This window comes from Neomonachus schauinslandi, chromosome 10 (genome assembly GCF_002201575.2).
Source record: "Neomonachus schauinslandi chromosome 10, ASM220157v2, whole genome shotgun sequence".
In the NCBI taxonomy this organism is placed as follows: Eukaryota; Metazoa; Chordata; class Mammalia; order Carnivora; family Phocidae; genus Neomonachus; species Neomonachus schauinslandi.
Window position 1 is genome coordinate 58553038 of NC_058412.1, and position 14232 is coordinate 58567269.

Here is a 14232-nt window from a genome sequence, read left to right on the forward strand (position 1 = left end):
GGGAAGATATGGGTCTTTAGATCTTTTATTCCCTTTATTCATTCAGTAATTATCCAGCTCCCACTCTAGGTCAGGCACTGTGCTAGTGTTCAGGATATAAAGGTGAAAGGTCATCCCTGACCATAAAGAGCTTGTGAACTAGCAAGCAAAACAGATACAGATAGACAATTCTAGGACAGCAGGACTAGCACTGTGACCAAAGTAACACAGAAGAAGATACTTTGCGAAACACTGAAAAGCCACGTAAGCCAGCTTCAGGGAGGTCCTGGAGCCTTTTTGGAGATGCCAAGGCTTAGGCTCCATGCTGAAGAGAAGCAGAAGTTAGCCATCTTTCCCCTTACATCCCCAATCAGAATTAAGTGCTTCCTCGTCTCTGTTCCTCTACTAATGTGTACATACTTATTTGTTTCTACATCTCTCACTGGGCTGAGCTTCTTGATGAGGAGGGACCATATCCCTAATTAGCCTAGTACAATGCCCCCCAAATAGTAGGAATGCATCAAACATTTGTGGAATTATTTTTGAAATTCTAGCCATGTAGCTATCTCCTCCCATACCTTCGTAAATATACCTTGACATTTATGTAAATATGTGTGGGTTTCCTTTTGATTGTAAAAGTAATACTACTCACCACACACCAATCAGAATGGCTAAGAGAAAAGGATAGAAGATAACAAGCGATGGTAATGGATTTGGAGCAACAGGAATGCCTAGACATTGCTGGAGGCAGTAGAAATTGGTACAACCAAAAACCACTGGCAGTATCTGTTACAGCTGAGTCATACCTTATAAGCCAGCAATTCTACTCCTAGGAATAAGCTCAACACAAATGCATGCATATGTTCGTTCACTCAGAGGAATATTTTCACCAAAAGCAGCATTATTCATACATAACAGCTCCAACCTAGAAAATACACAGATGCTCTTCCACAGTAGAATGGATAAACTTATTGTGGTATGTCACAAACAGCAAGGAAAAAGAACCTACACTCAACAATAGGAAAGAATTTCTTAAAAATTATTTTGAGGACAAAGAGACAGATTTTTCTTTTAAAAAGCACTTACTATATGATTACTTTTGCAAAAAGCATACAAATAGGCAAAACTATTCTATGCTATTAAAAGTTAGGAAAGCTCTGTTACAGTCACTAACTGTAAGGGAATAGGAAGGGGAAGCTGCCCGGAGGTGCTGCTAAGGTTGTTTCTTGATCGGAGTGCTGGTTACACATGTATATTCCGTTTGTGTCCTTTTCTGTAAGTATACTATACTTAAATATCTTTTTTTTTTTTGTTAAAGATTTTATTTCTTTATTTGAGAGAGAGAGAATGAGAGAGCACATGAGAGGGGGGGAGGGTCAGAGGGAGAAGCAGGCTCCCCGCCGAGCAGGGAGCCCGATGGGGGACTCGATCCCGGGATTCCAGGATCATGACCTGAGCTGAAGGCAGTCGCTTAACCAACTGAGCCACCCAGGCGCCCCTATACTTAAATATCTTTAAAAAAAAAAAAAAGATTTTAAAAATTTATCTGAGAGGGGGGGGGGGGGGGGGGGGGTGGCGAGGCGGTGAAGGAGCAGCCGGAGAGGGACAAGCAAACTCAGCGCTCAGCGCAAAGCCCCCCCTGGGAGCTCCATCCCAGGACCCTGAGATCATGACCTGAGGGGAAATCAAGAATCCGCAGCTTAACCGACTTAGCCACCCAGGTGCCCCACTTAAATAGTTTTTTAAAAAAGTAATACATCTTATTTGAGAAAAAGCTGGAAGATACAGAAATTTTTAAAGAATTTTAATCACCCACAACCCAGAAATAAATATTAACATTTGGATTATTTCCTTCTAGTCTTTTTTTTTTTTAAGCCACAGTGCTTGTGCCACTTCCTCCACCTCTGCTTCTTACATATTCACACACACATTTTGCAAAATTAGGTTCACTTCTACTGTTTTTCTTATTTTTTTAAATTTTTACTTAAAGCTAATCCATTTAATCAAATTTTCATTGCAAGCATGTTTTTTTTAAGATGCAGCAATATATTCCATCAAATGTGGGGATGTGTGTGTATGTATATACATATATATACATACACACACAGAGTTCTAGGAATATATATTATATATATATTATACATTATTTAAAATATTTTATTTACATGCCTACACAGTATATGTTAATAATAAAATAATACAAATTTAAAAATATATATTCCTAGGAAAGGAACCACCAGGTCGTGAACATTCTTTAAGCTCTACATTCGTTCTGTATTTCCTTCCAGAAAGCTTACATCGCACTGGCAAGGTGTGAGAGCTCCTTGTATCACAATCCAACCTCAGGTCATTTATTATTATTTCTATTTGTTTTTAAGATTTAAAAAAAAAAGATGGTGGGGCTTAAAACAGGACTAAGGAATCTGCCGTTCCACACCCGGCTGAGGCGCTAGGCAGGACGCGACTCTCACCACACCTCTCCTTTCCAGGCGCTCGCGCCCCACTCCTCTGCCCCGCAGTGCGGCCGCGCGTGCGCCTGGGCCCCAGCATCTCGCACCGCCCGGTTGCCGTGGGAACCGCAGAAGGAGGCTGCGTCCGCAGACCTAGCTGTAAGCTGTATCGAGGCCCGGGCATGGAGCTGCCGGATCCGGTCCGCCAGCGGCTGGGAAATTTCAGCCGGACCGTGTTCAGTGACTCCAACCGGACCGGGCCGGAGTACAGCGAGGGTCCGGGTGAGTGGGCGAGGCCCAGCGCAGCGGGTATGGCCTGCGGAGGATTTGGCGCCGGTTTGGGAGTGGCCAGATTTTGCCCGGACCTAAAATGGCGGCCTCGCCTTCAGCTGGTTCTCCGCACTGCGGGGAAGCGCTCTGGAGGAGGGGCCGAGCCTTGGGCTGGGGTGGGGACTGGGACACCTCCAGGCCTGTATACCCGACGGGTCCTGAGCTGGCGGTGCTGCGGCCTGGCCGGCGAACTGTAAGCCGAGCAGCTGAGGTGGCGCCAGCCTTCCTTAAGAACTAAAAATATAAAAATCCGCCTTCGCAGCCCATGTCCGGTTTCGCATCCTTCGCGAAGGCCGACGGTGTTTTTCCTCTGCGACTGCCGCCCTGGCTTTTCGGGCCAGGTTAGAGTGAAAACAGCCCAGGCAGTCTCCCCTTCCCACTCCCCACCCTGGTTAAAATATCTTCTCCTTTTCTCTTTTATTAGTAAAGCAAGTACGTTCCACCGCAAGTCCGTTTTCTGATGGAAGAAGTGGAAAGAATTGCTTTAATGATCATTTTAAAAACCGCTATCCACTTCGGCATGGCAGCAGCCACACTAGCCTCGCTTTCAACAAAGCTCGCTCCCTTCCCTGCCGTCTCCAACCCCCATCCCCCATGTATAACTCTTACCCTAAATCTGGTAACAAAATACCACGGTGCTGCATTCAACTTGACGGCAAGTGATCACTCAGTTTTCTCCAAAACAGTTTCCCCTTCTTAAATCATGATGATAGCGTACTATCAACCAGATCCATGTGGTTTTTATCACTAAGCTCTGCTAGGGAATAGCAATCTTTTCCTCTTGCTTGGTTTAGGGATTTTTAAAAGAGAGCAGAGAAAAGTAAATTCCCATAGTTGCATTGTTCTCACCCTGAATTTAGGCCTCTTAAAGATTTAGGATGTACAGAGAAATCAATGTGAAAAATGAGGTTAAGTTTCTGATGCTAAAGCTAAGGCTTAACAGGCGCTGAAATCTGATGATGTAAGGTATCACAGGTCAGCGGACATTTTCTGTAAAGGGCCAGATAGCAAGTATTTTAGACTTTGCAGGCCATAGGTCCCTGTGGCATGCGTAGATAATGGTAAATGCATAGATGAGGCAGTGTTCCAATAAAACTTTATTTATGGACACTAAAATTTGAATTTCATATGATTTTCAGTGTCACCAAATATTATTCTTTGATTAAAAATGTGAAAAACCATTTTTAGCTCACTTGCTATACAAAAACAGGCAGCTGGCTGGTAGTTTGCCTACCCCTGATTTATATAATGTTTTAATTTAAATTCCGTTTACAGAACTCAGCTTGTACTTTTGCAAAATTTAGTAAATTCATGTCTTGTGCTTTCAAGGTTCATTTACATATTAACTTGATTTTCAATTGCTTGATTATAAGTTTGAAATGCTGAAATATAGACATAGCATAACTCTTAAGATGCTCATGTACACAATTTCTTAACATAAAAACTTCTTTGCAAAATTTGACTAGTTTCTGCTCCAAACATACTAAAATTTTCAGCTTAACTAATTTATCATTTTTTCCCACATTTTCTTCCTTGTGAATCCAAAGTAGGTTTGATTATTTGCACTGTATTTACAAGTGTATACCATTACCCTGTCCACTGACCAAGAGTTGTCCTGTTGTTATGAAAAAAAATCCTAGGCTGGTGATTTGCCTTCAAGTTTAACAAATTTTAAGAATTCATTCTTTATCAGTGATAATTTAAAAAATAGGAATAAGCAAAATAAAAATAAATATAAGCAAAAGTAGATCATAATAACAGAAAAAAGCTAAAGGAAACCTTGCTGTGAGAGACCATGATTATTTCTTATATTTTAAAATTATTAAATGACAGATATAGTCAGCTGTGGAGAAAAAAAATCTGTTTTTAAGAAATTTATTTTGGAGCCTTTATAAATTCTTACATTTAGGGCAATTGATTTCAAAATACATATCTGTTTTTAAATTGTTAGAATTTAGTCAAATTTAGGATGTATTTGAAGGGTTTAATTTAAAAAATCAAATTCTTAATTTGGGACCCTTCTCCCTTACATAGAAGCAAAAGGCATCTTGCAGTCAGCCTTAGATAAATGAAGCTCATGTATCACAAATGGCTACATTGATGTCTTTATGACATTACGTTTCCATTAATTCAGTCATTCTGCTTATGCATATTTGGTATGTACCCTGTATAAAGCAAGATTTTAGGTTCTGTGAGGGTCTCACATTTGGGTAGAATGTAGTCTGTGCTTACAATGAGGCTGTGTATTAAGTAAAAGAGAAGGAAAGGGAACTAATGTTATTGAGTGCCTACTAAGTACCAGGCGTGGTAGGGTGAAATAATTCTGTCTCTAATCTTCACAAGCAAACTGTGAGGTACTTTCAATGTTACCATTTTACAGATGAAGAAATTGAGACAATTTCTGATTGAGAAATTAATCAAAAAGGTTCAATAACTTATCCCAAGTCTGGCATCCAGGGTTACAGGGGTATTTGAGGAGTTACGGGTTTACTTGGACTCCAAAGCTCATGATCTCTTCAACACACTAGACTGTGTCTTGAGTGAGGGGATGTGGTTCTTTGCTAACACTTTCTTACACACAGGTTAGAGATAAGTACCTAGAGGGGAAGAGATTTCTGCTGGGGTGCGAGAATAGGATCAAGAAAGGATTTGTGGGAAAAGTGGCATTAAATTGAGTATTAATGAATGGGTGGGATTAGGGTATGCTGAAGAGGGGTGTGCCTATAATTTAGTTTTTGTATGAGATTAGTTTTTATGTGAGAGATTAGTTTTTATGTATTTTATAGGCTCTTCACATAGAACTCTACAAGAGGTAATGATCATTATTATCTGTTCAATAGGATTCATACTGATATTCCACATTTAATCTATACCAATGGTGTGCAAAAAAGTCGACAGGCTATAATGGCAAAAATGATAAAGTAATTGAAAAATATGAAACATACCCCCAAGAACTCAATACATGAATTAAATAGTATTGTGATGAATATTTCCTTTCACTGTCAGTGATTATAAATAGGCTTAAAATTTGGAGTTTTGTTGAACCAACACTGTAGTTACTAGTTTTAAGAAACTAAAGGACTTATAGGGCAGTGACCAAGATGAAGAGTTTGTTCTTTTTCTCTGTTTCTTTTGTAGATAATGAAATGGTGTCCAGTTTGGCATTGCAGATGTCACTTTATTTTAACACTTACTTTTTCCCACTTTGGTGGGTAAGCAGCATTATGATGCTTCAGATGAAGGTAAGTCTGTGCTTTAATACTTCTGCTGAGATCTCTTCTGCCCATCCCTGGCATTGTTACATTGTCAATAAAATTAAAGTTCTTAATATTTGTTTTCTATTTCAGGTCAGTTTTACTACATGTGAGATTATACAAACATGTTTATTTTTGTGTGTTTTGGTTTTTTGGTTTTTTTTTTTAGTATTCAATCCTGCCTGATTACTACAAATTCATTGTGGTCACTGTTATCATCTTAATAACCTTAATTGAAGCTATCAGGTTGTATCTGGGCTACATGGGGAACCTACAGGAAAAGGTAGGCTCTTCTTCCCTTTCTTTCAGTGCAACCTCTAAAGGCAATATGGTTTTCGTAGCGAGGAAAAGGCGGAGAGAGGTGGTGGAAGGAGCAAAGGCCTGCCTCCAACTTGACTATTTCTGTCACTGTAGTCTGTTGGCTGAATCTCTTGAGCCTTGGTTTCTTTGTATATAAAATGGGGAAAATATTTACTCCAAGTTTTGTTGGGATTAAATGAAATAATTTGTATAAAGTACCTGAACATAGTAAATAAATACTTAAGAATTGACAGTTTTCCCTCTTCTCACCAGTCTTGAAAATACTTGGTCAACTAAACATGTTTAAATCCTGATTATGAAAATGGGGGGAAATTATAAATTCAGGAATCTTATGCCAGGCACACGTTTTCTGAATCGTCATGCTGCCTAAGTATTTACAGTTACCAGAGCTTAGGGATAATGCCTGAAGATTTCTATGTTTTTCTAGGCCCTTCATAATTAGGTCCCACCCACAGGCCTCACTGTATTTTTTGCTATTTCCTAACGCAGGCATCCATTCCAGGCTGACATGTTGATTCCTAGTCATCCCCATTCCACATCTTTGCTTACTTACTTTCTTGTCTCTTCCTCCTTCTACCCAACTTTAAAAGCCTACATCCTTGGATTCTTTCTTTTACCTACCCTAATCACTCTCTTGTCTTATTTCTTTTAGTATTTAGTTCATACCACTAAGTGGTGCGTTTAATAATTCACTAAGGTATATCATTCTAGCATTGCTGCATCAGTTAGTTTTCACTTTTAATCTAGACTGTAAATTCTTTGAGGACAAGGACCATGTTATATTCCTTTTGAATTACAGAGCTCATAATGTAGGTTCATAGTGCTGATCTGTATAAACAAAAGACTGTCCTTTACTGATCTGATTACTCTTGCTATGTGTCATTGCAGGTTCCTGAGTTGGCTGGCTTTTGGCTTTTGAGCCTTTTATTGCAGCTGCCTTTAATTCTCTTCTTGCTCTTTAATGAAGGCCTAACAAATCTGCCCTTGGAAAAAGCGATACACATCATCTTCACTTTGTTCCTTACTTTCCAAGTTGTTTCAGCCTTTCTTACCCTGAGGAAAATGGTAAATCAGTTGGCAACTCGTTTCCACCTCCAAGACTTTGACCGGCTCTCTGCATATAGAGGGGGCATGACAAGAATGAGATCCTGTATAGAAGAGATTTGACTCAATGCTGTTGAGTGAAAAGCTGAAAGATCAGCTTTTCTACCAGACTGTAAAGAGGAAAACATCAGAGTTCTAGCATGAGAAGAACAAAGCAAGTGTTTTGAACTGTATAGTCTCTAGGTCTGAAATTCCAAAGTTGGGGGCAATGATGACTGTACAGTACATGAAAATAGTAAGTCAACCCTAAAGCCTAGATATTGTCCACCTTGTGCTAAATATCTTAATATTTTTGCCCACTTTTCAGGTGTGTAGAAACTGGTGTTGGTAGTCACAGTTTACCAGCCTTAGGGGAATATTTCTAGTTAGCACCTAAAACTAGAAATGTGTATATTTCTTTTAAACTTGTTGGCTGTTCATGTCTTGGCAGTATATCTGAAGCACATGGCAATTCTTGTCAATATTCTGGTGTATTAAACTATATTTGTAAATCAAAACACCAAATTTTCATGTCTCCTAGGGTTAAATTCTAACCCTACTCTTAGCTTTTATACTGAGGTTAAAAACAGGTGGATTATCATGGTATTTAGGAAATCATAAAATTGTAATTTTTATAAAACCATGTTCATGGTGGTGTGCAAGATGTCTTTATAGTGGTGGTGTGCAAGATGTCTTTATAGTAAATTATGAAATATTTATGTTAAAGTATTTGCAACAAATCATTCCTGTCTCATATAATTCTTTCGGGCTATGGGTTTATTATTTTTATTATAGGGTTGTCAGGGAAGGAAAGAGAAATATATATACATTAGAGAGCCTTTTATGTAGTGAGCACTGAACTAGGCACATTAACCCTTGTGATCTCATCTACTAAATCAGTGTTCACTGAAGAACTCATAGCCAGTAAATTTACATGAGGCTTGACTTGAAAAGTAGGGTTCTTCTTAATACACAGTGAGTGCTGAGATGGGCAAGGGGACTATACTCATGATCTTAAATCAGCATGTTCCCTTGCTAATAGGAGAAACCTATTTAAGGAAGTTCTGTTAAGAATAAAGCTGCATGGGTGTATCTGAACATTATTTTTAGTGATTATTGGATTGTCTTCAGAGATATAATATTTTCTTCTTTCCTACAGGGAAATGTGCCTTTATACAGTTGTAATTACATTAAAAAGAATTCCTTTCAGTTTTCATTTTCTGTGATTCTGGCTTGTCCTAGTATCCCCCTGTTTTGCTTATTCTTATATTGCTTAATTTTTGAAAATGTTTTTACTTCCCATTCTTAATTATACCTGACTAAACTAATTGTGCTAATTTTATTATTTGTGCTTCCTATTATTATATATGAAGTTCAGTCAAAGACTTCTCCCCGGATGCACTGGCTGTTTAACTTCTCCCTTCTACTAAAGTAGTTACTCGATATACTCCAGTAATTTGAAATTCAAAATACAATAATGTTTGGATATTTTTCTAAAACTTACATTTGTTTGCATTTGTTTCCAGATGGGAATAGATAGGTGATTCTATAAGAAAATATAAAATAAGAACATTAAGTCTTTGAAGCAGATAAATTAAGGGATGATCAAGAAAGACTATTTAACAGCTGTTTCCAGACTTTCATCTTAAATATCAGAGCCTCTGATACATTTAAACTTTAATTTAGTTTTAAAAGATTAATAGATAAAATATTAGGGTCAATCAAAAAAATTTAAAGGCTATAAAAATTTTGGTAAAATGATTTATTAAAATTTTCTATAAAATTTTTTTTTGCTATAGTAAATATATTGCTTAAAATGCAAATATAATAAGGGTGGGAAAAAGAAAGAAAGTCAGTTGAGAACATGACCAAGTCATTTGTTTTTTCCTCTAAACTATGAAACCCTGATTTTGTGTCAGGCTGAAAAATATTTCCTGTTGGAGGATACCTGGTTCCCTATGGAAGCATATGAAAATTGAGGGAGAGAAGATATTTACATGTCAACTTTTGGAGTTCATGCAGTCCTTGTTTTTACTTTATTTGAATAAGTTTGTCTCTTCTTAATTCCTACTACATCTCTCTCTAGGAGTCCACAACACTGTTCTGAAAATTTCTCGTTAGGATGTTGACCTTCACAAGTATTTTGTCTTTCACATATTTTTTATTCCAGAGGCTTTTTCTCATCACAGACAAGGTGGATGCAAATTTCTGTAGATCAGAATGATTTTTAAAAATTGGATTTTCATCATCATGTGTTTGAATGCCTAGTATATGAAAGGGCATAGGGGAGGGTTCCAGACAACTAAGACCACTCCTGCTGCTCAGCTGTATGATGTGGGAGGTACAATATTTGCAAGACATCCCTAAGACAAAGTAGGAAAGTCTAACTTCATCAGGGAGATGCACTGAACAATTTCTACCTGATAAGTAGCTGACAGATAACAGTCCTTCACTTCTAGCACATCTCCCCTCTTTGTTCCTAGCATCTAGTGTCCGGGATTATTAGTATGTTGGCCCTTCATCAACATTACTTAGCAGATGCTATTCCTCTCATTGTCAGAGCACAGGAAGGGAACATGGTGAGGGGTGCTGGGGGTGTGGTTACTTGCACTTGCCTGTGAACAAGAACAAATGTACTGTCTGGTAGGAAAGGCAGATGAACAAATGAGTGATAGCACAATATAATGGGCACTGCGAGATTACAGAGAAGGGACATAGAGAAGATGGAGAATCTGAGAAGCCTTCCCAAAGGAACACTTGAGATTTGAAGAATGAGTAGGTATTAACTGTTCATTTCAGGATGAAGAGACAGAGATAATAGTGACTCAGAGTATGGTTTCAGGTACTACATGGAGTTTGGTGAAGTTGGTGGAGAGGGTACATAAGAAAGGACACAGAATAAGATAGAGAAGCTTGCAGGGCACCTGGGTGGCTCAGTCGTTAGGTGTCTGTCTGCCTTCGGCTCCGGTCATGATCCCAGAGTCCTGGGATCAAGCCCCACATTGGGCTCCCTGCTCCGTGGGAAGCCTCCTTCTCCCTCTCCCACTCCCCCTACTTGTAGTCCCTCTCTCGCTGTCTCTCTCTGTCAAATAAATAAATAAAATCTTTAAAAAAAAAAAAAAAAGAGAAGCTTGGGAGCAGCTAGTAAGCTAAAAATTTTAATATTCTGAATCCCTGAGTGATTTAAACAGTGGAGTATCACAAACAGATTGAGGTTCCAGAAAGATCTCTCTGAAGACTGTGGAAATGGATTGAAAGTTTGGATTAGATGTTGATTTGATGGAAGTAACTCTGGAGAGAACAAAGTTTTAAAAAAATCACTTTATATTTTAAAATAGGTATTGAAAGTTTTTTCCTAATGCAATTTTTTTGCGGATTACACACAATGCTAAACACAATGACGCCCTCACTGTCTTATTGCCCCTTGCCAGTTGTTAGTTTATTACTAGACTTAAATAGAGCTCTATCTGAAATAGTCTTACACATTTTATTTGACATAACCTAAATAGGTTCTTAATTTACATCAGTTAAAATTATAGCTTTTAAAAACTCAACTTTTAAAAGAAATTTAATCAAGATTTTGAGAGTAAAGAAAAATCATCTCTAATTCTACCACCCTAAAATAAGCACTTCAGCAAATGTCATGTTTCCCTGCTGTTTTCCCTTTGTAAATTTTAAAAACATAGTTGTGATCATTGGCACTTACAATTTTGCACTCTGTTTTTCTGAAAACATAAATATTTACCCATCTTTCTACCTGGTCACATAGCCATCATCTTAAATGATTGCACAATATTCCATCAAAGAGATAGATGCTAATTTTTTAAACTTCTCTCCTATTGGATATTTGCATTGTTTTCTTCTTTTGCTTTTATACATAACATTGTAATGAGATCTCATGTATGTTGCTTTTTCTACATCTTAAATGACTCTTTTTAATTAATAAGCTAGATTCTCAGAAGTGAAATTGCTGGATCACAGGGTATGAACATTTTTAAGGACTCTTGATGCATGATGCCAAATTATAATATCCACTTTCTGCCATTTACCACTCACACTTCTAAAGATAGTACAATGAAAATTTTGATAAGGACAGACTTATGGACCTTGGTTACCCATTCATCTTTGTATTTCTGAGTGGCTACCACAGGTACACTGAATCTCCTAAGGAGGAAAAAAAAACAAAAAACAAAACCTAAAAGCTGTGAAAGAAGTGCAAAGAATTAAAAAAAAAAAGATTTTTGAATTAAGGGAAAACTGATAAGGAACAGGAAAAGGATTAGGCAAGCTGGTCGCAGTCAGCAACAGACAGTGAGATGTGACACAATAAAAACTGGGTCATTGAGTTGGGACAGCCCTAGGACATAAAAAGACTGAAATGAAGTAAAGCTCTGGATTACTTTGTTCTTGAATATTGAATTTTTTCAGAAGCATGGAGCATGAAATATTATAGTGATAAGCCAAGATTGGAAACATAGCCAAGAAAAAGAGGTCTTTAAGGGATTGTTTAAAATGTGCTGGAGGAATAATTTGGTTTGGTCTTAAATGGCTCAAAAAGTAAATTGACATAAAGCTTTTGCATAGCAAAATAGGCATGGAGGCAGAAAGCAAGGAGGCAAAGGGAACAGTGGACCCTATTTGTAAATTTGTTATAGTGTAAAACATTAGATTTCGGTCCTAGAAAATGCTCCTCAGGAAACTTCAATGCTGTATTTTAAAAGTACAACCAACACTAATTTATTATGGGTATATATCTTTATTCTAGTTTTAAAAGATTGTTAATTTGGAGATTTTAATTAAAAAAAACAAACAGTTAATTGTAAGAATCATTCTAAAAATCTTTTCCCCCCAGTGTGGAAGCATTTAAAAACATTCAGGCCCTGGAAAGATGTGTTTAAATACAGGTTTAACCACAATGTTTAAATTTATCCTGGTGCTTTCATAGATTTACATCTTTCTAAAAATGAGACCAGTCAAGAAAGTATAGAACTCTTCAAAACAAGATAAAAACCTGAGGATATAACGTATATTCTATGAAAAACCAAAGACACTCAGAAATTGATCTTATCAACATGCTCTATCTAAACAAGTTCCACAGCAAACACCCATGGGTAGAAGCAGCTTTTCAACCTCGTGTGGTATATGAAATCACAGTGCATATATCACAGCTATTAGTCCTTCATTGCTCCACAGACCCAAGTGTTTAGCACTAGGTTACATTAAAAATGCAGATTTTTAAAAACACCAAGAATGGCCTCCTAATTTTTCAGAACTGTAATAGCACTATATTCAGCTAATAGGCAAGTGGTATCATCGCTTAATTTTTAAAGGGTTCTAGTTCCTGATCCTGAGTTGTTATATTCTAATCGAAACCATGTTGGAGACACTGCTCAATATTATAGCTTAAAAGAGAAAAATTCTAGTCAAATTCAAAATCACAATTCAAATTAAAAAAAAAAATGTTTGCTATATACATTTACTAATTGTTTTTGTAAATGCTTGATCCATTAGTGCCTAGAAGGACTAAAATGATCACTAGGGAGGGTGGAAGTTTAGGACTTTGCTTCAATAGCTTTCCTAAAAAGAGCTAGTGAGAGTCCAATTTTTTGCTGTTCTAAAAACTAGAGCTCCCTATGGTCAATAAACCCTTGCTAAGGAAGGCAGCAGAGCAGTTAACTGTTGATTGTTCAGTAATTTACAAAGCAGGGCAACAAAAGATGTTCATGCTTTTTATTTTTAGTATGCTATTATTTCATTCTGCAAAGTAAATGTAATTTAGTTAGCTCCAACAATATCCCATCCACTATGTTTGATGTTTCAGGACAAAAAAAGGAAATAGGATTGAGCCCTCCCCTTCCAACCAAGGCCCACAGGAGACAAATTTAAGGTGATCATAATGGCTCAGGATAATATTGTATTAGAGCAATATAAAACATGAAGATAAGTGAGGAATCCTGTCTAGGGGGCAGGATGGTCTTTAGGATAGATGGAACAGCATGGGCAAAGGTACAGACATTTGAAAAGGCCTGAACAGAACCAAAAGTAGTTTGATGTGAATAAAACATAAGGTGTGTAGAAAAGGGCTTGAGATGAGCTGGAAAGATTGTCATCAAGATGTTATCAGTCTTTTATATATTATAATAAAGGGTTTGAACTTTATACTATAGACAGTGAATAGTGTATCTATATTGAAACAGAATTAGAAAGCATTGTTGCTGTATTTGAAAATGATCGAAAACTGAAAGGGAGAGCTAATTTGATAGATGATACAATCTCATTTCAAAAGAATCTCATAACAGGCTGAAATGCTAGACACAAATACATTTTACCCCCCCACACACAATCCCTCCAACATACACCTCTCAAAAAATCAGTTCACTTGTACATAATTAAGGAGGTTGTTGTGTGCTATTTTTCAAAGGAAGATATCCGGGTGGTCTTAGGAGAGCACGAGCATGTACTGTGTTAATAGAAATATAATGACCAGATCATACACAGTAGCAAGCTCACCATAGTCTTCCATGTAAATGTCTCCACTTCGTAGTACCTTCCCTACAGTTGTGTTTATCGAGAAATCTAAAATCAAATCTAATCATGTTGCTACTCTCCTCAAAATTCCGTTCGACTCTCCATTTCCTGCCGCGTAACACCCAAACTCCTTAGCGTGGCCCAAGAGGCCTCTTCCCCCCATCTGGCCTCCTCTTGCCACCCCTCCGATCAAACATCTGCAGCCCCTCCAGTGCACCATTCTGGATTTCACCTACGAACCTCTTCCCTCCACACAGCTCTCTTTGCCAGAGTAATCTTACCCACAT

General features: G+C 37.7%; 1 protein-coding gene across 1 annotated transcript; it reads left to right on the forward strand.

The window, feature by feature from the left end:
* The first annotated feature begins 2547 nt into the window (after positions 1-2547).
* Positions 2548-8177, forward strand: TMEM17 (transmembrane protein 17). Its single transcript, XM_021699203.1, has 4 exons — positions 2548-2711; positions 5898-6001; positions 6183-6296; positions 7223-8177. The coding sequence occupies exons 1-4, from the start codon at positions 2612-2614 to the stop codon at positions 7499-7501; spliced, it is 597 nt and encodes a 198-aa protein (XP_021554878.1). The 5' UTR covers positions 2548-2611; the 3' UTR covers positions 7502-8177.
* Positions 8178-14232: the final 6055 nt, after the last annotated feature.

What these genes read in the sequence shown, in the direction of transcription:
- TMEM17 (XM_021699203.1), top strand. Translation starts at nt 2,612, where the DNA reads ATGGAGCTGCCGGATCCGGTCCGCCAGCGGCTGGGAAATTTCAGCCGG. An exon ending in TTATGATGCTTCAGATGAAG is followed by an intron (nt 6,002 to 6,182) that starts GTAAGTCTGTGC and finishes TTTTTTTTTTAG; the next exon opens with TATTCAATCCTGCCTGATTA. An exon ending in TGGGGAACCTACAGGAAAAG is followed by an intron (nt 6,297 to 7,222) that starts GTAGGCTCTTCT and finishes GTGTCATTGCAG; the next exon opens with GTTCCTGAGTTGGCTGGCTT.